Below are 21694 nucleotides of genomic sequence, written 5' to 3' on the forward strand. Positions count from 1 at the left end.
TGAGCGGCAGCGCAGCTAGCTAGCTCGCCTACCGTCGGGCGGAGCGGCAGCGCAGATCTATCGAGAGCATCCGCACCGCTGCTTTAAAATCGAAAATAATTGACCACGGACTCGCAGTACCAGCACATTAAGGCGGATTTTGATTAATAATACTCAATTCAAGTGGATAGTAAATGGTGAGTAAATTGCGAGTATGCCAGTATTTCAGTTAAGAAATAGTCTGTACATTTCAGGCAGTGAGATCGCACATTCCATGAAACATAATTCATTCAGGAGTGGAACTGGAATTTTGTGGAAGTCTCAATCTCCAGCGAAATATAGCTGAGCCCGAACCGCCGGCGAGGCACGGGGGAGACTCACTGTGCTTGCACCGAGCTCGAGGTTCCGGAGATAGAGTAGCTACATGCAGCTAGAAAGTCTGTTTGTTTCTGAAAATACTTGTAGAATTTTAGTATTTCAATTGGGCTTAACTTCTTAAATTGTTATTATTAATTTTATGCCCTGTGTCACTTGACGAGGGACGCTATACTTGGCGCCATGACAACATACTTTTGTATCTTGCCGAAATTATTCAAGAAGGCATCGCCTCTCTTCGCTACACTATTATGTACACAGACCTGAAAGTAGAGCGATGGACAAAAGAAGGCATCTCCACAATTCCACTAGAGTGTACCCAAACCAACCTCATCCCAGACATTTGTGTTTTTTGGAAGAACTTAAAGAAAATCCTCATAATTGAATTGTCAGTTCCCTTTGAAATGAATGTAGTTAAGGCACATGAATATAAATCGAACAAGTATGCCCCGTTAGTTGCCGATATACAGGCTAATGGATATTCTGTGGTGTATCTTCCTTTGGAAATCGGCTCTAGAGGTCATATTTCGCCAGACAATGTGACGAGGCTAAAGCAGCTGTTGAAAGAAATAGGAAAACCTGTCAATTTGAAACAAGTTCGACAGACTCTATCCAAACTATCTATTGTTTCTTCGTTTGTCATTTACTACTCAAAGAATGCCAATAAATGGGAAACCAAAATTCCCCTTCGCATTTCAAGTATGTAATTACTCACACACACAAATTGGTCAATACACCTTGTAACCAGTCTTATATTTTCTTTCTACTGCTCGCCTCTTTTCATTGCCTGGCACTGATAGAATCCTCTTGTATTAAACATTAACTCAAATCAAACTTTTATAATACTCATTATGTATGTTTCGTATTTATTAAGTTGATATATCAAATGAAATTTCAATATTTAGCTCCTCTTATTTCATCTTTAGCTAGGAATATCCATAACTCCTCAGCTTTCACTATGTTGTAAAATAAGTTAATTTTTCGTTGATGTTACATAACATTATTCACTGTATTTTTACATGTATGTACTTTTAATGCCCTGCATTTTCCAGTAAACTGGAATTGTCCTGGGCTATTGTTCTCCTTTGTTGTGCAAGTTCTGAACAATAAAGTGATGTTTAAAAAAAAAAAAAAAAAAAAAAATAGATCTAGTATCTATGATTAGATTCTAGATCTAGATCTAATAATATTCGGCGCTTGTTCAGAAACCTATCCAAAATTTGACCCGTAACTCCGGCGTGGAGATACCCTGCCAAAACATACCCAAAATGAAGTAAATATTCATTAAATGTCCAAATAAAGATCATGAGTTAAAAGTTGTTACGTTTATTACTTGTTTCATGTCAATTTTCTTGTTATTTTTGGAGTATTTTTCGGAAAAACGTTGATATTAATTAGTATACAGGGGGCCGTTTCTCGAAACCGTCATAACTACAAGATCAACGACATCTCGCCACTGTCACGCAACTTGTCAGCTAAGTGTTTCACGAAGCCGTCTTTGCCAAGATGAGCGACAACTTCCGCGACAAGCGAGTTGTCACTGCTCCGAACCTGTCATATCTTTTTAATTGCTGTAAAGCGCCATCACAAGTCAGTTTGTTGCCATTCCATGGGCCGCGAAATGGACGATTAGTTTCACTATCATTTTGAGAAAAATATAGACGAGTTCGGTACGTAATTCTCTGGGATGCGAAATACAAATGTACAAAAGTGAGAATACAAATTATACAGAAACTTTAAAAAGCTTAATATAAACATTAAATCACAAATCATTAAACTATAACATATAAATAAGAGAGGTAAGAATGTTACACACCGTTTTCCATAGTCGATCCATAGTCTTTTCTTAGGATACCGTCATACCTTTGGGGCCTATGTGCATTATTTTTCCCTCTCTATTTACTTCTTCCAAATTATATTTTCAATATCAAATCGATTATATAACGAGTATTTATGAGACTCTAGAATAAAAACTGGCTGAGAAAAGACATTTTGCCTAAAATTCCTCGTCACAATAAATAAAAAAGTACGTATTGATAAACTATCACATTACGGTATCCTTCAACTAACTTTTGATTCGACTGTCAAAAAAAAAACACTCACCGGTTTTTCTTCAATTTAAGAATCTTTACAGAAATATGCAAATCGTTTGATGATGTGAATATGATAATGACACTATTTATTATTTATTTTAGGAGAATTTATATGTATATATTTATTTTTGAACAATTTTAGCCCCAAAACTTGTTTTGGGTTATTCTTGATAAATCAAATGGATCGTGACAAAGACTATGTTCTTGAGCTGCTAGTATCGTGATATATCGATATCATATGTCTGTCATGGCTTTGTGAAACGGTTTATCCGCTTCATGACATCTCCGTAGGTCGTCGACAAAGATATGACTGTCATGGAGTTGGTTTCGAGAAACGGCCCCCAGGTTTCACGGCAAACCGCTGCACAATACAAGTGCATACTGATGGTGGGTTGCAGGCGAGCACCCGCCTGTGTGAAATTATCTACCAGCCGCTGGATAAGCAGGGGGGGGGGGGTAAGAGGACGATGTTTCATTTCGTAAGGTCAGCTTTTTTGGGTCACCCATTACCAGTTTTTTAATTTTAATTATATATTTTTTTATTTAAAAAAAAAAGAGGAGGGGGGTTGTACTCCAAAACACACACATTAAAAAAATTAAAGGGGGGGGGGGTTCAACCCCCCCCCCCCCCCCCCCTGCGTACGCGCCTGGGTGTGACCATAGTTTGTGTGTGACGCTGGTGTTCCATCTTCCAGTGTCTCCTACATACATGCTTCAAACCCTGCAAGAAAGAAGCTAGAGCATAGCCATGGCAAACCCTGCAAGAAAGAAGCTAGAGCACAGGCAAAAGTCATCATGCTAATCTTGCGCGGTTTCATTGCAGTCCCAACAACTGTTAACACCAACAAACGTTTATCCAAGCTCACATACATGTACCTCCAGAAGAAATACCATTTTTCAACAATACCACTGCAGGATAAATGTATTTCACCACTCTTTCTCTCCTAGTGTCATCAGCCTGCAGCATATATACTTCTGGCATCTACTACTAGAGCATCCCCCACCCTTAACACAGTTCAAAAGGGGACTGAAGGAATGACACGAGGCTAAGGCCAGAGTAGACAGTATACACAGGGGGAACGTTTTACCTGCACCACCACACTTTTACTTATTGACTACCTACTAGAACTTAGAAGGACAGTTTTGCAGCCACACCCTGCACACTGCACAAAATCACCGCACAAATTATGAAGATACTCTATCAAGAGGCCGGTACTCAACTGGAAGAAGGTATCTCAAAATATTGTCAACATTTCACAAATCTCATGACTTTTCCTTCAGATGTAGCACATTTCCTACAACTGCAAAAACAAATTGTAGTCTAAAATTTGGATATTTATTTGATCTAAATCTAAAGTAATTTGTGTAGAATATGAGAAATCATGGATCGAATATCACATTCCTAATTATTTTTTAATAGTCTGTTAAATTTGAACCCCCATCATATATGAGCCTTAATATCTTCAGAATTGCTAAACATGGCTATACCGGTAACCTTGTGTATAGTCATCTTCAATGGCCTCGTCCAAAGTGATGGAGGTTTGTCTCCTTTAATTATTTACGGAAAAAAAACTTCCAAATGTATCTAGTATTTGCCTCAATGATTATCACAATTTAAAGTACCCGTACAAGGAAATCTATTCAAGAACTGGCTTAGTACCTACATGTATGTTAACACTTACATCTGTTAGAATTTAGAACTTTATTGACTCTTTGACCCCCTCTCGGGGTATTAGGGTACTAACAAACCTAAAAGCATAAATAGCAATGCATGACTTATGAATACAATTCTCATACATTATACATAGACAATGACACAAAGATACAGACGATAATAGGTATATAGTGTATGAAAGTATAAACATGAACAATGAACCAACTAGTAAACACAAAGTATATATACATGTACAATGTAGAAAGTGACAATAATAAATGTATAGGTATAATGCAGTCTATTGTGTTAGATTCCCTGTGCTACTGACTGTACATGGTATTTATGCGCTTTGCAGCTGTTCATGGAACAGATTTGTGCAAATATATTTACATTTAGGAAATCGTTTGATTAAGAGACCTCACTCGATCAAGCTCGCTGCTGTTTAACACTTCTTTGTTAATAGTGTACAGACACCAAAAATCAATTCGGACCTCGGAGTATTGAATTAAATTTACATGTATAGTGCACAATATACAAGTATACATGGTTCTTATGAAATAATCATTTCACATGATATATTATGAGATTCAAAATGTTCTAGATTCACAGGACTTTACATATGTATTTTCTGTGAGTTTAGAATGCCCCCCAAAATTCCCATACATTTCTTGTTACATTGTTTAATTACCCTATTTTGTCAATATTCTAGTGAATTAGTAATGAAGTCTTTTTGTTATTGTTTCTTTTCTCTCTTTCTCTCTCTCTCTCTCTCTCTCTCTCTCTCTCTCTCTCTCACATACTAGACACACACAACACACACACACTCACTCACTCACTTACTCTCTCTCTCTCTCCATTTCTTCAGATACTGGTACATTCATCTTCTGACTTGATTCCTATCAGGATGCTGCTGTAAGAAGTAAGAATCTGTTCTTCAATCATTATCATCATCATCATCAGGTTATTGCCATTATCGTCAGCAGCAGCAGCAACTTCAGCAACAATTTCATCACCATCATCATCACCACCACCATCACCACCACCATCACCACTGGTATCATCCTCCTCTCCCCATCACCATGGCAACTCTTAAAGGGAAGATTGGCTACCCCATCCTCGGAGACAGCTCTGTGGAGTTCTACCGCAATGTACCGCTATACGTCAACAGCCGAATCGAGGAGTACGGAGCCAGGATCTTCCAGGCGAGGATTCTCAACAAACCCACCGTCTTTGTGTGCTCAGCAAATGCAGTCAAGGAGTTATTGACTGGTAATACATTGTAATAGGGCAAAACATTGATCCACATTTGCCACACTCAACCCAGGTGATGTAATTGGGTACCTGGTAGGAATTAATTCCTTGAGATGCTAGAGCGCCTTAATGGCAGCCATGCTAAAGCCAGGGTAATAATCGGGAGTGCTAGGAGTGTAAAGTCTGACAGACATTAGTGCTATACAAGAACCCACTATTATTATTACTATTATTCAAATCATTCAATTTGTGTGATGGAATTTATTAGTTGTAAAGTTGGATATCAGCATACTTTGTCTTATCAAATTTGATATTGATGCATTTATTGTACCTACATGTACATGTACTTGTAGATCTACAGCTGTATGACATCATTTGATCTACAGTCTTCGAGAATTTGCTTACATACATGTAAGGAGGAGGAACTATACGTACATTTGATAAGCATTAATGCAATGGCACTAATATTCATTGTGTGTTTATGGTCCATCATATGTTTGTAAATCCATTATATGTTTGTAAATCCGTTAGTGAAATCCACCTCTATGCCCTTTTTACCCCCCCCCCCCCCCCCCCACCTCCCCCACTCCATCTCACAGAACACCACACTAAGATGGATCTGGGATACAAGGCCATGCTTCACCATCTCTATGGCGATAACATCATGTTTGAAGAAGCAGCCGAGGCAAACAGACTTCATGCTCTCATGCACCACGTCTTCATCCAGAATGCCCTGCTAAACTTTGACAGCATCGTCCAGAAGTTCATCCAGAGGCATTTCAGTGATTTGCATTCCAGGTACTGTATACAGTCACACCTGTCTATAGCGATCGCCCAAGGGAAACACAAAAAGTGGCCTTTGTAGACAGGTGGTCTTTGTAGACATGTTCCTTTAGTACATGATTCAATGAGAAACCATTCTCAAGGGAAACTACAAATGTGGCCTTTGTAGACAGGTGGTCACTAAAGCAGGTTTGACTGTATTACCATGTTGAGTGAATGAGAGAGAGAGAGAGGGGGGGGGGGGAGGGAGGGTGGTTGATTCAGTCATGGTGTTTTGTCCCACTCCTCCTGATTAAAAGGGCTGCTCAAACCTCACCAATAACTTTAACAAGAATTTGTTCCCAAATTGCTTCCCTGTTGTTTTAAGCCCATCTGTACTAGTGTACAGGAGGGATTAGACCACCCTGCAAGGTCACTGGACAGGTGGTTATCTCATCAAAGCAGCTCTCCATTAACATAAGAAAAAGAGGATCATGGGGGACTGATGGTCAACGATTAGGCATTGTTAGTTACATGTATAGGCCTATAGAGGGCGCAAGTAAGTGAAAATTAATTAGGAAAATCGTTGCTGTAGGTCAAACTTGAATGATTCCTGGTACTACCGGTAATGAGCATTTCTCAATGGTTTTATCATGATGTTGGGATTGCTTGACCATCAATTTTTGTTTGTTACGACAGACCTCAAGGATAATATCAGTTTTGAAGTCGATAAATGTACTCTTTCAGTGTGACGTGAGGGGGAGACGATCATAGAGGCAGTGTCCATGGTGTTTAACTGACAAAACCAACAATTTTTTCACTATGAAATTAAGCGAGGTCTGACCACTTAAATTGTTTTAAAGAGATCCAATATCTGCTTTGATGACATTTGCTGTGGGGCTGCAATTAGGGTTAGGTTAGGTTTAGAGTTAGAGTGAGGTATTATGTGTTTGTCCAAGGGTTGAAATTAATTTGTTTATAATTGTAGAACCTTGACTGCAAAGCAATTGTGCTATAGTGTGTTTAATATAATCCCTTTATCATCCTTCATGCATTGCTCAGATTATAGTCAGATATAATGTTTTGTTAACTTGTATAACTGTGTCCAACACATAATTTTGAGAGCAGACAAAAACACTGTCCAAACGCCAAACAGAAACTCAAATATGTGACTCTTGATCATTTTGTGCATTCCTAATCTAACAGAGTAGGTCAAAAGGGTCTTGTTCAGCAAAATCAGTCAACACTTCATTACATATTAATATATATACATGTAGATATACTTAACAAATAACCTTTACCAGGTAATTTTTTGTAAAGTATGTGAAAAATTGAGTTGTCCCGATTTATATTTCTTAAGAATGTGACAGATTAAAGCTTACATCTAAAAGTATTCCGCAGAGGCCCTAATTGAACCAGTCTGCCTTTCATTCTTGAGTTACGTAAAACATACAAAACATCAAATTTTCAAGGGGTACAAGTTATTAATTTGTTAACCGTATATACATGTGTACATCCTTGTTCCATACAGGCCCTCTGTTCAGGTGTATGAGACATTCAAACTGTTTGCGACTGAGCTCATGTTGGCGCTGTTCCTTGACCTTGACGTTTCTGATTCTGCAGACCTGGTTCATGATGTAGCGTCGTTGGCAACCACACATTGGCATGGTAACGTAGCCTCGAGAGATTCTTATCAAAATATTGTTTTACAAGATGATGATGATGATGAGGATGATGATGATAAGGATGATGAGGATGATGAGGATGATGATGAAGATGAAGATGAAGATGAGGATGAAGATGAAAATGATGATGATGATAATAGTGATGATGATGATGATGATGGTGGTGATGATGATGATGATGAAGATGATGATAATTATGATGATGATGATGATGATGATGACGGTGATAATTATGACAATGATGATGCTTATGATAATGATAATGATGATGATGATGATAATTATGATGATGAGGATGACAATGATCCTTTCTAGGAGAAATACTAGTACAGGGTAAAAGTTGAGATGTCATGAATGTATATTTCTTATCTTTGATTTTAGGAGTGATTTCTGTTCCCATGAACTGGAGTGTTTCATATTGGTCATCATCCTGCAAACGAGCTGTAGAAGCAAAGGTAGGCTGCTCCATAGTATCCCTCTAATCTTTCAATAGTTCTGGGGGGCGTTTCATGAAACAATTAGTCGGTGGTTGTCACCGACTAATACCATTTTCACTGACAATTTTATCGACTCCAACTATTTTCCAGGGCTCTGATTGGTCAAATTTAGACAGCGCTGACAGTCGTCGGCGGACAAATGTTGATGAAACGCCCCCCTGTTCTCGTTCCTCAAGCATCATGTTTACACTTATTACAAGGGATCTGCAAACTTAAAATGCAACTCAGTGGCTGCCGGGCTCACGATCAATTGGGCAAAAAGAATTTCCGTTTCGGTTTAATAAAATTTGGAGTTGACTATAGTATTAGGCTATTATTATTATTATTATTATTATTATTATTATTATTATTTCTAAGCCTCCATGCTATCCTGAAAGCATAACAATAATAATAATACAAACAATGGTAATAATGACACTACCTGCATTTATATTGTGTACATATCCATCCCAGGGCATGTTCAAGGTACCTACAATGTACCTCTATTACTCTGGTTTTAGCCAAAGCTGTCCTACACTGTTGAAAACATTTCATGGACTTTTTTCCTGCCCGGTACAGTGTAACCATTTTCTACTCCTTGGTTTAGAGTGGCGATTAGTTGTTGATGCTGATGAATGTCTTGCAAACAGCCAGGATTTGCTTTATCGAAACCTCAATCATTTCTTTTGGTTGTAAAACAGGACAAACTATTGGAGCGAATACGAGATCGTCTCGCCAGCCAGACAGACGAGGGCTCTTTCCTAACGAGGGCCAGGGAAGCTGGATTCAAGGACCATGCAGAGCTTGAACAGCATATCCTGCCCTTTGTATCAGCATTGGTCCCTAAAGCAATAGCTTCCCTCCTGGCATCTTTCACTCTTGCTCTCTGCTCTGAAAACCAGGTGATATGCAGGGACCTGTTTCACAAAGTCTTTTTTTTCAATGACAAATGACAAAAATCAGTGACAAATCTGCTGAAAACCAATCAGAAGCAAGGACTTCACTAGCTTAAAACAAAAACTGTTATTTGTCAAAGATGAGAAGTTTTGTGAAATGCTCCCCCCCCCCCCCAGGTCTGCAGTGTAGTTAAAGGGATAGTTGAATTCTTGTTTAAGACCGCAAATGCCTTCAAAGTGCATGGTTATTGCTCTTATTCTAATTTATGACATTTCTTGAACTCTTATATGACCTAAAGTTGCTATGAATGTAATTCTAGACCCCAAAATGTGTGAAATTTAGAGTAAATAAAACCATACAAATTGAGCTTCACTTTCAAAAAGATATAGTGACTAACAAAAAGCCAACATTGGCATTGGCTGGGATAAAACGTATAAGGCGCTATCTCGTTTTTTCAAGGACTGGTTCCAAATTATTGAATATTTGTGGGGCCCCCAAAATATTAGAAATGGTTATATTTATGGATACTTCAGCTGTCTCTGAACCGATTTTGATCAAACAAAGATGATATTGTCATTTAAATTGTATGCTCTTTCAAATTTGACACTCAGTTTTTCTTTATCTCACAAAAAAATATTTTGTGTTGCAATCTCTGCAACAAAACTAAACTATCTCTTTAAAATTATACATGTGTTAAAATTATACATTTTGAGATGACATGGGCCAACAGGAGTTGCATTTTTCGTTGATATGGCCTAGATTGTAAGAAAGAAAACAAAATTGTTCAAAATTCTAACTAAAATGATCATGAGAGAAACACCTGTCTTCATTTTCAATAATGATAATAAATGAAATGATGAAACAGATTCTTTTCACATGGCCATACGGAAAACTCTGAAATCATTGATCATTTAGGTTAAGTCGTAATTGTACAGGATAGCTCATACCTGAAATGGCATCAAAATCCAAGGTATCCCAATATTGAAAAGCTTTCAGAAGTTATGTACAGATGTCAGACATGTAAAAATGTATGTAATATATGGCTTGAAAAGGCAAACTTATCGATGGAGACTGCCATACTGCTAGATTGAGCAATACACTTTGTAATACAATTCACTTGTATTTAATTAAGTACTTATGATTGCCAATTATATGGTGTACTTGTGAAATTACCGTGAAGCAAGATTGTAAATGTAAATACGGTCAAACCTTCTTTAGTGACCACCTGTCTACAAAGACCACCTGTCTCAGAGGCCACTTTTTGTGTTTCCCTTGGGCGGTTGCTATAGACAGGTTTGACTGTATGAACAATTATCCTCTATGGACATAATAAATGAAATGAATGAAATAAATGAAATGAATGAAATGAATGAAATTAATGAAATTAATGAAATAGTATAATGTTATATTAAACTTTTCTGTTTCATCACCATGTAGGAAGACATGCAAGAGAAGGCAAGAGAGAGCAGTGATTATCTGGATTGGTGTTTACTGGAGACGGAACGGCTCTGGCCTCCGGTGCTAGGAGGGAGAAGACTCGTCAGAGAGGTGAGCTTTCTTTCGATTTAATTTTGATTAAAGATGGAGTCCACACTGGCTTCAAGTTAGTTTTGATAAATGCAGAAATGTATATCAAATCCCCACTGCACTACATATAGCCACCTGCGCCTTCTATATAGCAAACAATACGTAATCGGTGCCTGTTGGTCCCCCATGAATCCCTTTTTCTTATGTTAATTGAGAGCTGATTTGATGAGATAACCACTTGTCAGTGACCTTGCAGGGAGGTCTAATCCCCCTGGCCAAACTAGTGCAGACAGGCTTTAGAAAAAAACAAAAAAACAACACTCTATCACTATCATAATAAATCTTTCTTTTGTAGCGTATATCACATTATAGTCTAATTTTCTTGTACACTACCAAGGAAGTTTGGATATTAATACCTTGGCTTTAGCCCGAGGAACCATAATAAGCGCACAGTGCCCTTTCAAGGAACGAACCCTGCCATGTACTCATTTAACACAAAGGTGTTTTATAGAGAGAAACTATAGATAAGATGCCTTGTCTAAGGGCACATTCACCAAGCAGAGATTTGATCCCTTAACCTTTTGATTTAGAGTCGAGTGAATGAACCACTACACTACAATGCTCCCAAGATTAATAACAATTTTGAGGAAAAAAATGTTGTAAAGGATATGAAAGTTATGAATCTGTGATCAAACAAACATGAATTTTGCAACCCTGTGATTTCACATGCATCTTGCGAGCAGCTTTTTTTTCTTGAATAAAAACCCTTTTATTATATCTATGCTCAAGATAAAGTAGTAGTAAAACAATTTAACAACCAAGAAGAGGGAATCATGTATTCTTATATCGGAATAGACTTCCCCTTGAGACTAGGTATAGCAATGGCATTTATATGTGTGTGTATGCGTGATTGGGTTTTAACATATTTGCATATTAATCAGATATGATCATTATGCCCGAGACAGGCCTTTAACGCAACCGTCCGAAAGACGTGACTCAATTTTGAACCTGGGTGCAATCAGAGTCATTTAGTAGACGAAGACAGTGAGCTGACCGACCATACCATGGACATTACCGCTAGACCAACTCACTTTTCTATCTAACCAATGTTAAGGTTACTTAGACTTTAATAGTGCAAATCACTAAGAATTTTGTTACTTGCAAGCTAGTGGTCCAGGGCCTGTATTCCTTATGCCTAGGTCACATATAAACCGGGCCCTGTACGATTTTCCCTGCCCGGCGGCTTGCCGTGGTTTTAGAGACCGTACGGGAACCGTCCGATTTTCATTTCTACGGCATGTGTGGTCACATATTCTGCGGCACCCGGAGGTGCCCGGAGAAAATTGGTCGCGTGAAATGCAAGGCGCCCATAAGGGTGCCGGCAGGGTGCCGGCCGAGTGCCGACCGGTTACCTTACGGGCTCCCTCCGATGAGCAGGTGTACCAATGGATCCCGGAAGGTGCCCTGCCGGGGCCCGGCCGGGTGCCGTGTGGTGCACTGAACTACAGAGCAAGTCAGAAAAAATGTCCCACTTTTAAAAGTTGTATTGTTTAAAGTATGAATATTTAATCATGGGTTTCATGATACATCTTGATAGAGTTATCCTCCCAATACATTAAGGTACCATTTTCATTTGAATCTCTGCATGCATCACTGAATCAAATATCCAGAAATGACAATAAATATTAAATTGACATTGAATTGAAATTGAATATCAGACAATCTTTACAAGACTGCCAGATCTCACTTGCGCCAAGTTACTGGGTGAGGAATAAAACAGTGCATTGAACAAAGACAGTCAGACACGAGCACACGCACACACCACTACACGTTTATGGCGTCAAACGAGGACCAAGTTTATTACTTGTGTGTGTGTGCATGGGTAATTGCCTTCAACCACGGACCACTCCATAGAAAACTACATTCAACCGCGGACGTACCTGCTATGGGATGATAGCAGGTAGCGCGCCTTTCCCGCGCAGTCATCGAAGGGGGCGCTGTGACATTTCGCGATACACATAGAACTGATCCACTCGATGTTGGCTACACGCTGTGACATCTAATATTCAAACGCCCCCTACTTCGTAAATTTTATACGGCGAAAACCAGGATCGCAACCGTGGACGGTCCCCCATTGCAGGTACGTCCGCGGTTTGCGGTAGTTTTCCATGGAGTGGTCCGCGGTTGATGGCGTTTACCAACGCACACTCACCCACACACACATACACACCCGCACACACACACACACGCATGCACATGCACAGGCACACGCACACAAATGAGCATTCAATTCCCGACAAGGCCCACCCAAACTGTTACTTTTTGTCAGGAATTCTTGTTATCGTACGAAAAGTTGAGTGGCCGCTGTCCTCTTGGTGCGTATTGGCGGATGTTGTGCTTCATGATGATGATGATGATGATGATAATGACGATGACGATGATGATGATGATGATAATGATGATGATGATGATGATGAAGATTAAGATGATGACAATTATGATGATGATGACATGATGGTGGTAGTGAATGTGTACAAAAGGGAAAGATTGCTCAATCAGAAAAGGGGTAATTATGAAACAATTATTGTCACCGCGTGTGTTGTGTGTGGGTGAGTGTGCGTGTGCGTGTGTTTGTGTGTTTTTGTTTGTCTGGCTAATAGGATAATTGAAAAAAATTGACTGTCTTTGTTTAAAACATTTCGAGATGCCGCCGTGAGGGACCCGCACGGGCAATATTCGTTTTAAATGGCCCCCGACGGCAGACGCCTATTGTTGTGCATATCACCCGGTGCTCTTGAGGGGCCCGTGAGGGCGCCGTAGGGTACACGTATGGAACCCTTGAGCACCGCAAGGCGCCCTTAAAGATTTTTCATGAGAATTGACCCCCAAAATCGTGAGGGGCCCGTCCAGGCACCGTCCGGAGCCCGCACGGGACCCGTAAGGTGCCCTACGGGGCCTTTACGGGCTTTCTACGGCCTAACGGTCAGATAAAAACGCCGGGAGAATTGGGAGCAGCCAACCCAGCACCACGGCGCCCGTATGGCTTAAGAAACTGTCCCGGCGCCCGTAGGAACTTTACGGCAACCGGCCGGATACCGGCCGAAAATTCCAAAAATGTCTGTTTTTACTCGCCGTACGGGCCCCGGAGTGTATATGTGAAAGCCCCATTACTTAAGTACAAAATTTAAGCTTTTTACTTAGTGTTTGACTTAGATAAAATTTAACCCTAAATTTAAGACAGCTTCCTACCAGACTTAAGCCAATTATGTGGAGGCCTTGATTGGCGGGCATATGGTTTTCTTACGCAGTATTAGCTGCGCACAATTATATTAGCACATATTTATTGCGACGCATTAATTGATCATTAATTTTGATTGATCGTGTAATGTCACAATGCTTAACAGCAAGTATTTTACGTAGATTTTGTCTCAGGTAAGTAAAAGTCTAAAATGCGATTTTGAATACAAGATAAGTAAACTTCTTAGCTTAGCCATTTACTTAGTAAATTTCTTACTTATTCTAAGTATTGAATTGAATACCGGCCCAGGTGCCCACAGATGCATTAAAAGACTACATGGATCATTTGCATCAACTGTGAAACTGAAATTAAGATATTAACCCGCTGACTACTGAATCCCTTCTCTCCCACAGGCTTAATACAGGGGCCACTCGATGCCAGTGGGCTAATACACACAGTCAGGTTGTCTATTAAAATGCTTCTCCTTTTATTCACTCTAGGATTTCGTGCTGGATGGCTACAAAGTCCCTAAAGGCTACGCAGTCATCTACGTCTCATCCATCGCCCATAGAGATCCTAATGTATTCAAGAACCCAAACAGCTTTGATCCAACGAGATGGGCAAACAAGTAAGTAGGGCCTCATGAGGCCTCATTCTGACACACATTTTCCCTCTTTTTTTCTTCTAGAAGAAATAGTTTCCACTAAAATGTTGTTTTTTTTTCAATGAAATAAAAAAATATATATTTTAAATCATTTTTAAATTTTTTTTTTTTTTTTTATTTTTTTTTTTTTAAATATTTTTTTTTAAATGAAAATTATTATTAGGTACCTGACGAAAACATTCAAATACAGAAAAGTTGATTAAACCTCTCATGCATGTTTACTCTGTTCTTTGCAGGCGCACTGAGAAGGAGAAACTGTTATTTTGCTATGGTGATGGGCCAAGGTGCTGTGTTGGTACATCCCTCATGAAAAACTTGATCAAGGTAAGATTGACCCATACCTAGGGCCTTCATTTGCAGCAATGGCAATTTTAATACTTTAATCGCAATAAGAATCTACGATAATATGACATTAAAGTGTACCAATCACCAAACTACTTTGCTCTGCATGTTAGGGTTTCATGTCGCTACGCTATATTCACAATATGAGCTTCAAATATATCTTCTGTATATAAAAATATTGTAAGTTGAAAGATACTCTCATCAACAGGTAAGTGACTTATGGGTAGACTACTTGACGCGTCTGCAGTGGCGGATCCAGGATTTGACGATAGGGGGGCCTAAAAAAAAAAATCGCGCAGACCAATATTGCGCTCAGTGGGAGGGGGGGGGGGGTTGGTGAATTTTTTTTCCCCTCGTATTTGCCCCCCCCCCCAATGTGAAAATCGCATCGACCAATATTGCACTCAGTGGGAGGGGGGGGGGGGGGGGGTTGGTGAGTTGTTTTTTTCTTTCTCGTATTTGCCCCCCCCCCCCCAAAAAAAAAATGTGAAAATCGCATCGACCAATATTGTGCTCAGTGGGGGAGGGGGGGGGGGGGGTGGTAGTGAGCATAATTTTTTTCTTCTCGCATTTGCCCCCCAAAATTTGAAAATCGCGCAGACCGTTATTTTAAAAAAGCCAGGGGGGTGGGCGGGCCCATCGGCCCCCCCCCCCCCTCCCCGTGGATCCGTGCCTGTGCGTCTGTACATGCTCACATAGAGGAGGGTTTGCACAGAATCCATGTCTCGCTTGGGTTCCGTTTGTGTGGCTATACATTGTTCTCTATTTTCGTCATAGTCCTTATCTGATAGCCCACATAATGCTGGATTGTTGGCTCTACACTAATTATTTTTTGAAGTAACTACTTAAAGATGTTTCCTTTTCTTTGATCAAATACAGAAGGTGAGCCAATACTTGGTGGGTCATTACAACTGGACATTAGGTGACCAAGAGGAAGATCTTGATTACAAATGGCTACCCATGGCTAGACCAAGAGAACTCTCCGTCAGTTTCACTAGAATCGACCAATCAGAGGCCTCATCTGAACTGGCAGGGAGCGACTAGCCTATGGGCACAGAATCTACTTTGAAACTCGAACACAATCAGATGAAACCTTGCGCCTTGAGCCTAGCCTGGCTGTCAGGAGCTGAATTTTCTGTCACCTTCACTTGATTTGACCAATCAGAGGCCTTGTCTGAACCAGCACAGAGCGACAGTCCTAGTCATAGGAACATCTCTTCTTTGACACCCAAACACGATGCCATAAAGCCGAGCCTAGCTCCATTTTGTCAGTCTTGGGCTGCGCTGCGTCAAGAGCAGTGACAACACATGGCTTATGGATGGACTGCAATCTCCTTAGTCTTGCATTTCAGACCCTCTATTACGTGTTATCATAACTTGCTGTTCTTGTATAGAGCAGATCACATAACGATATGACATCTCTATGCACTTGCAGAGGATGTGGCATATTGTTCCCCCCCACTTTAAATCTGGCTGCTTGGCGCATTCAATTGGATTGGAACCCTGTACTTTATGAATCACAGTTCAGATACTTATCCACTGGACCACTAGTTAGCAAAATAAATGGCTAGTTTATGTTGGATTGTGATGGTGCAAAGCTATTGTGCAAGAACTTTCCTATGAGAGAGGTCCAACGAAAATAACAGCACCAAAAATGAGTGATGGTTACTGATGATCATTACGAGTGAGATTGCATAATTAATAATTGTGAAGTAAAATAACCTTAATTAAAAGCATTATTACGTTCAAAGCAGCTTTTCCCCCTTTTTTGCAATTCAGAAAGAATTTTAAATCATTGTGCAATCTACAAATATACTTCTTCTTCCACCTCATGTAATCTGTTAAGTGCTATGCAACCAGTCACTTAACCATGTGGATATTAATAAATACAAGAACAAAGATGATATATTTTTACTAAAATTACAATAGCTACTCAACATACAGTTGTAATCATGTCATAAAAACTGCCAATGGATGAGAGTAGCTATGCTGTACTGGAGTTATCAAATTTTGTTTTGTCGGGGAAAACAAATATGTTCGAAACTTGAAGAACTCTCTAATGAATTTGCTGCATTCACAGTTTTGCGGACATGTTATGATTTATTAAAGAAGTTGTTCATACAAAGTATTCATGAAATGTGTTCTGAAGCGTAAGAACTCTGAAAATAAACTTGCCTAAGATATGCCTTAATTTTGAAATTTTGTAAGCCAAGACTGTAAATTTAGATTGATGAAACCTAAAATGGGCAACAAATGGAATGTTGCAATGTAATTCAGATCTGATATGTGTACCCATACAAAATGTAATCTAAAGTCCAAGAAGTTGATAAATTGTTTGTTTTTAGTATATGGCAATGAAATTCTACGCAAGTAATAAATCATTCCGAACTTATGAGATCATTGTAAATTAAGTTGTTCATATCAGCTGTAAAACTCATACATGATCTGTTTGTGGAAAACTGTTAACATTACCTATAGAAGTTGTTAAGTTTATTCTATTGTCACTCTGTATGTTATTGATATTTGATATGTGTTATATTTTCATTAGCAGTACTATTAATCTATGTGTGTCTTTTTCTATTAGGTGCTTTCGTATTTGTATAAAGAGACTGATTTCTTTCACTACTTATATTTAAAACAATGTTTTGTAGAAAGATGTGTGAGAAACATTTATATTTTTCCTTATATCATTCCAAATACCTCAAATCATGTTACTGTCATTTCTTGTGTGGATATATTGAACTACTTGTAGTAGATATCACTTTAAAAACGAAATAGGAAGACAAGTTTCCTAGAATCCTAGTGCATACTTTACCAGAGCTGCCAACCCATACGATTTTTAGAAGTAAATACAACTGTAGCATCTTCATCAATAAAATAATTTTTTCCACAAAAAAAAAACAAAAAACACACACCAGTCATGACGAAATCATGCATATTCAACCAATGATACATCAAAAATATTCTTCCTGTATGTAGGAACTTATGCAAAAACATCCATGTTCGCGGTGAGAAAGTACTATCGATCATGTTTTGGGGAAAAGAATAGGATTTTTGTTCAGTTGAGGTTGGCAGCTCTGTAAGAGACATTGATCTGCGTATCAGTCTGCGTTTTTTTAAAATACAATATTATTCAGTAAAATACACCTTTTAGGATTAAAGAATACAGCTTTTGAATTCCAGAGGTTGGCAGCCAGGTCTGCTTTAGAAGCACAAATTTTCTTTGAGGCTGGTATTGATATGCATTGTTTGCTGAGAACCAGAAGGGTCTTTATTTGTATACTTTGATGCAGATGATATGTTGCATGTACACGTAGGATTGTTTCATTAAGTGTGCAATACATGTGGTTCCATATTATGCAACTCACTCATAGATCAAAATCAAATGATTTATTTTAGTAAAATGCAATCCATTTATTTTACTGAGACTATCCCATGCTCTTTCATGAAAAAAAGTGGAATAGTTTCCAGAACTATCCAACAATTTTTAAGTATGCAATGCGCATCAGTGCGCATCAAGGTTAGTGTGCTTATACTGTGTTTTGGCCTACGTGTATACTTACACAGCACTGCACAGAAAAAAGCGTAAAGAGGTTAGTGTACTTATCTGTGTGTGCACTAAAGTAAGCCTATTAACATTGGGGCTTATTTGTCAGTGGTAATGACACAAAACAATCTTGAAATTAATTATTTTGTAATATCAAATAACTATGGTCTAGGAGTTTCGACGCATGAAACAAATGATGCGTGTTTTCATTTGTTCATTACAGGATCTATCACTCTCGTTGAGGCTGTATATGAACCTATCGTACATATATCCTATTAATGCCCAGGGGCGGATCTACAGGGGGGGGGGGGTTAAGGGGTTAGATCAACCCATTATGCGGCTACAGCCTCAACTCAAGTGTAGGTAGATCTTGTAATGAACTAATTTGCATGCATCATTTGTATGGTAATGTTCATTGCTGCTGCATCTCATGGAACTTGCCATGAATTTCATATCTGCACAAAATGTATTCTACTCTACTTTATTTCAAATTTGATGTTTTATATATGTGATAACCCTTAATTATATTTGAATTTATCAAAGAATAGTTTATAAAATACTAAATTATCTAATTAAACAATGAGATGTTGATGTAAATGCATCATGTGCTACATTTACATGTAGGTCTATTTAAATCCTTTAATGATATGATGCATTTTATAGGACAATAATCATGGAATTTGTGAAAATTAATGCCATGTATAATACAAGATTAATGAATGCTGCATGTACCCGGTACTTTTTATATCCAGCTTAATTGCTGTATTAAATAAGTATTAAACTTGACCATGAATCTTAATAATTCAGAGCACAATATATTTTCTCTGTGACATGAGAGAAACATTAATCGCTTCATTCTTTTAATTAAATGTAATGTTAATTGTTATTGTGTAAAGTGGGGGCACGCTACAAGAGTCCTATCTCGCACCCCGGGGCAACGTGTCTCACACGGCCGGTTGTAGCAACTACTCTGAAGATCAAGATACATTCATCTGATCTAAGGAGACACGAACGAACGAGAGCACAGACATACATCATCTGATTGGAACCAGAAGGACTTTAACTCGTATACTGTTAGATTAAACACAGAGTTAACACCCTTCTGGCTCTGAACAGATGTCATGTAATTGGTGTTTAATATTACACTCTACATCATGCCCTGTGAGGCCTTGGTGTGCTATTTTAAGCCCTACTGTACTACTTATAGCTACTTGCTCCCTCTATATAGAAAACAATGCCTAATCGGTGCCTGTTGGTCCCTTATGATCCTCTTTTTCTTATGTTAGTTGAGAGCTGAGTTCATGAGATAGCCACCTGTCAGTGACCTCGCTGGGTGGTCTAGTACAGATGGTCTTTAAGTGTGGTGCATGTAGGTGTCTGAAATATGCTAAATTTGTATAAATGTGTGCTCTTAGCTAGTATGCGAGATTAAACCCACCCCATAGTTTATAAATAGAATGGCAAATGATATTAGTAATACGAAGAGTACATGTTTGAATAATTGTCTCAGGAAGATCAGATTCCCCTCAATGGAGATACTTGTAGATTGTGCTATTACCATGTAAATGACGCCTGGCTGGAAGACTCCCCAGGGAGTGGAGAATGTGCATACATTGTGTGTGGGTAAGCCTGAATCCAATGAACGGGTAATATATCTGTAAAGCGCTTTGAGAGGGCTTGCGGTCGTGAAAAGCACTGTATAAGAATGAACTATTATTATTATTATTATTATTATCACAATCATCACAATGATAGCAACATGTATTTAAATGTTTTATGCAAGATCAAACTCACCTGTTTGGTATATAGAATGAAAGATTATTAGTGTATAGAGTTAAAAATAATTAAAGAATTGTCTAAGGAATATTATATTTCTCTACATAGACTCGGATCATGTTTTTAATATGTAAATGATTTCACAATGATAGGTATATGTATTCAACAGTTCTAGGCTGTCTCGTAATTAGACACTGGGGCCAACTCAGACTCAGTGGAAAATCATGGTTGAGTTATCCAGGAGAGCTGAATTGATCGCAAGTACTCAGGTTAATTTTGCATCCAGTCTATTACGTCTTTTAGAAAAACTCACATTAAAATTATTCTATAGGAATGTGTATTAAAATAGTACCAACAAGTTAAGAAAGTTTGAAATAAATAAATTCTTCAAAACATGAAATGTATGGCTATGTAGAAGTGTCTGGTTGGTTTGTAGGTTGCACTTTAAGTTATGAAGCATTATTGCAGAGAGATGTTGAGTTTACCCTAGTGACAAGTTAAACCCAACCCTGTCTTTAACCTGTCTTTCAACCAGTCATCCGAGATCCGACACCACTAAAGTTATGTGTGGGTGGGTGGGGTTTGTGACCATGGGAATGTGCATGCTTAGATGTGCAATATAGAGATCATCAGTCTTTCATGGTTTAAAAAGCCAAATAATGGGATATCACTTCCAGAGGAGCTGTAATTCTAAATTGTTTATCATATACGAGATTGACCTACGGGAAAGTAAAATCAAAACAGAATAGCAAAAATGTATGGAAATTTCATAGAAGCAAGAAGGGAAAGCGCAATTCAGTTTGCACATATGAACCATGTGCATTTTAGGAATACTGTCTCAATATCATCCAGGGTTGCCAGTTTTCAGGCCATAGTTTAGGCTTTTTTGTGTACAAGATTGCTCATTCTAGGTGATTTTCAGGCCCTCTGATCAATTCTAACTGGCATCCCTGATCATCTTTTTTTTGCATGTTTCTCAGGATATTACACATTTTCTGCCCAAATCATTTTGGAGATATTGACTTCCATTTTTTACATGATTACACATTTCCTCCAAAATTCGTCTTGAGAGATATGATTTGTTTTCAGTCTTCAAACAGTCATTGGAAATTTCATTTTGCTCTGTTAGAGTATTGTTTTCAATTATTACCAGGTTTTAACCTAACCTTAACAAAAATCTCAGTACTCAAAGCATATACTAGGTCATCCGCTTCAGGATTGAAATCCAAGAATGACACCTTATTTTGGAGTATATTTTACGTCTCTATTTAGAGGAGGCGCGATAGCTCAGTCGGTAGAGCAGTGGTCGCGTGACCCGGGTTCGAAACCAAGGCGATGCGCCAGTGCCAGTGCCTTTTGGTAAGCCGTCGTCTGGTTGTGTCAGGTAAAACAACCACCACAAACACATTTTATTATGGGACAAAAGTT

The 21694-nt window shown here is 38.7% G+C and overlaps 1 protein-coding gene across 6 annotated transcripts; it reads left to right on the plus strand.

Annotated features, from left to right (window-relative positions):
• The first annotated feature begins 52 nt into the window (after positions 1-52).
• On the plus strand, positions 53-20670 carry LOC100891579 (cytochrome P450 26B1). Of its 6 annotated transcripts, none has more exons than XM_030985708.1 (11): positions 53-176; positions 3396-3677; positions 4967-5370; positions 5952-6150; positions 7646-7782; positions 8181-8254; positions 8977-9177; positions 10610-10720; positions 14438-14565; positions 14838-14925; positions 15823-20670. In XM_030985708.1, the coding sequence occupies exons 3-11, from the start codon at positions 5181-5183 to the stop codon at positions 15985-15987; spliced, it is 1293 nt and encodes a 430-aa protein (XP_030841568.1). In that variant the 5' UTR covers positions 53-176; positions 3396-3677; positions 4967-5180; the 3' UTR covers positions 15988-20670. The 6 variants fall into 6 exon arrangements, with proteins under 6 accessions (XP_030841568.1, XP_030841572.1, XP_030841569.1 ...); XM_030985712.1 differs by having other exon boundaries at positions 4967-5020; XM_030985709.1 differs by having other exon boundaries at positions 63-176; positions 3405-3677.
• The last annotated feature ends 1024 nt before the right edge of the window (positions 20671-21694 follow it).

The sequence above is a fragment of the Strongylocentrotus purpuratus genome, unplaced genomic scaffold (assembly GCF_000002235.5).
Source record: "Strongylocentrotus purpuratus isolate Spur 01 unplaced genomic scaffold, Spur_5.0 spur5_scaffold_15, whole genome shotgun sequence".
NCBI lineage: Eukaryota > Metazoa > Echinodermata > Echinoidea > Camarodonta > Strongylocentrotidae > Strongylocentrotus > Strongylocentrotus purpuratus.

Coding starts and splice junctions, on each gene's coding strand:
- LOC100891579 (XM_030985708.1), top strand. CDS start 5,181: ATGGCAACTCTTAAAGGGAAGATTGGCTACCCCATCCTCGGAGACAGC. Junction 5,371..5,951: donor AGTCAAGGAGTTATTGACTG/GTAATACATTGT, acceptor TCCATCTCACAG/AACACCACACTAAGATGGAT. Junction 6,151..7,645: donor TTCAGTGATTTGCATTCCAG/GTACTGTATACA, acceptor TGTTCCATACAG/GCCCTCTGTTCAGGTGTATG.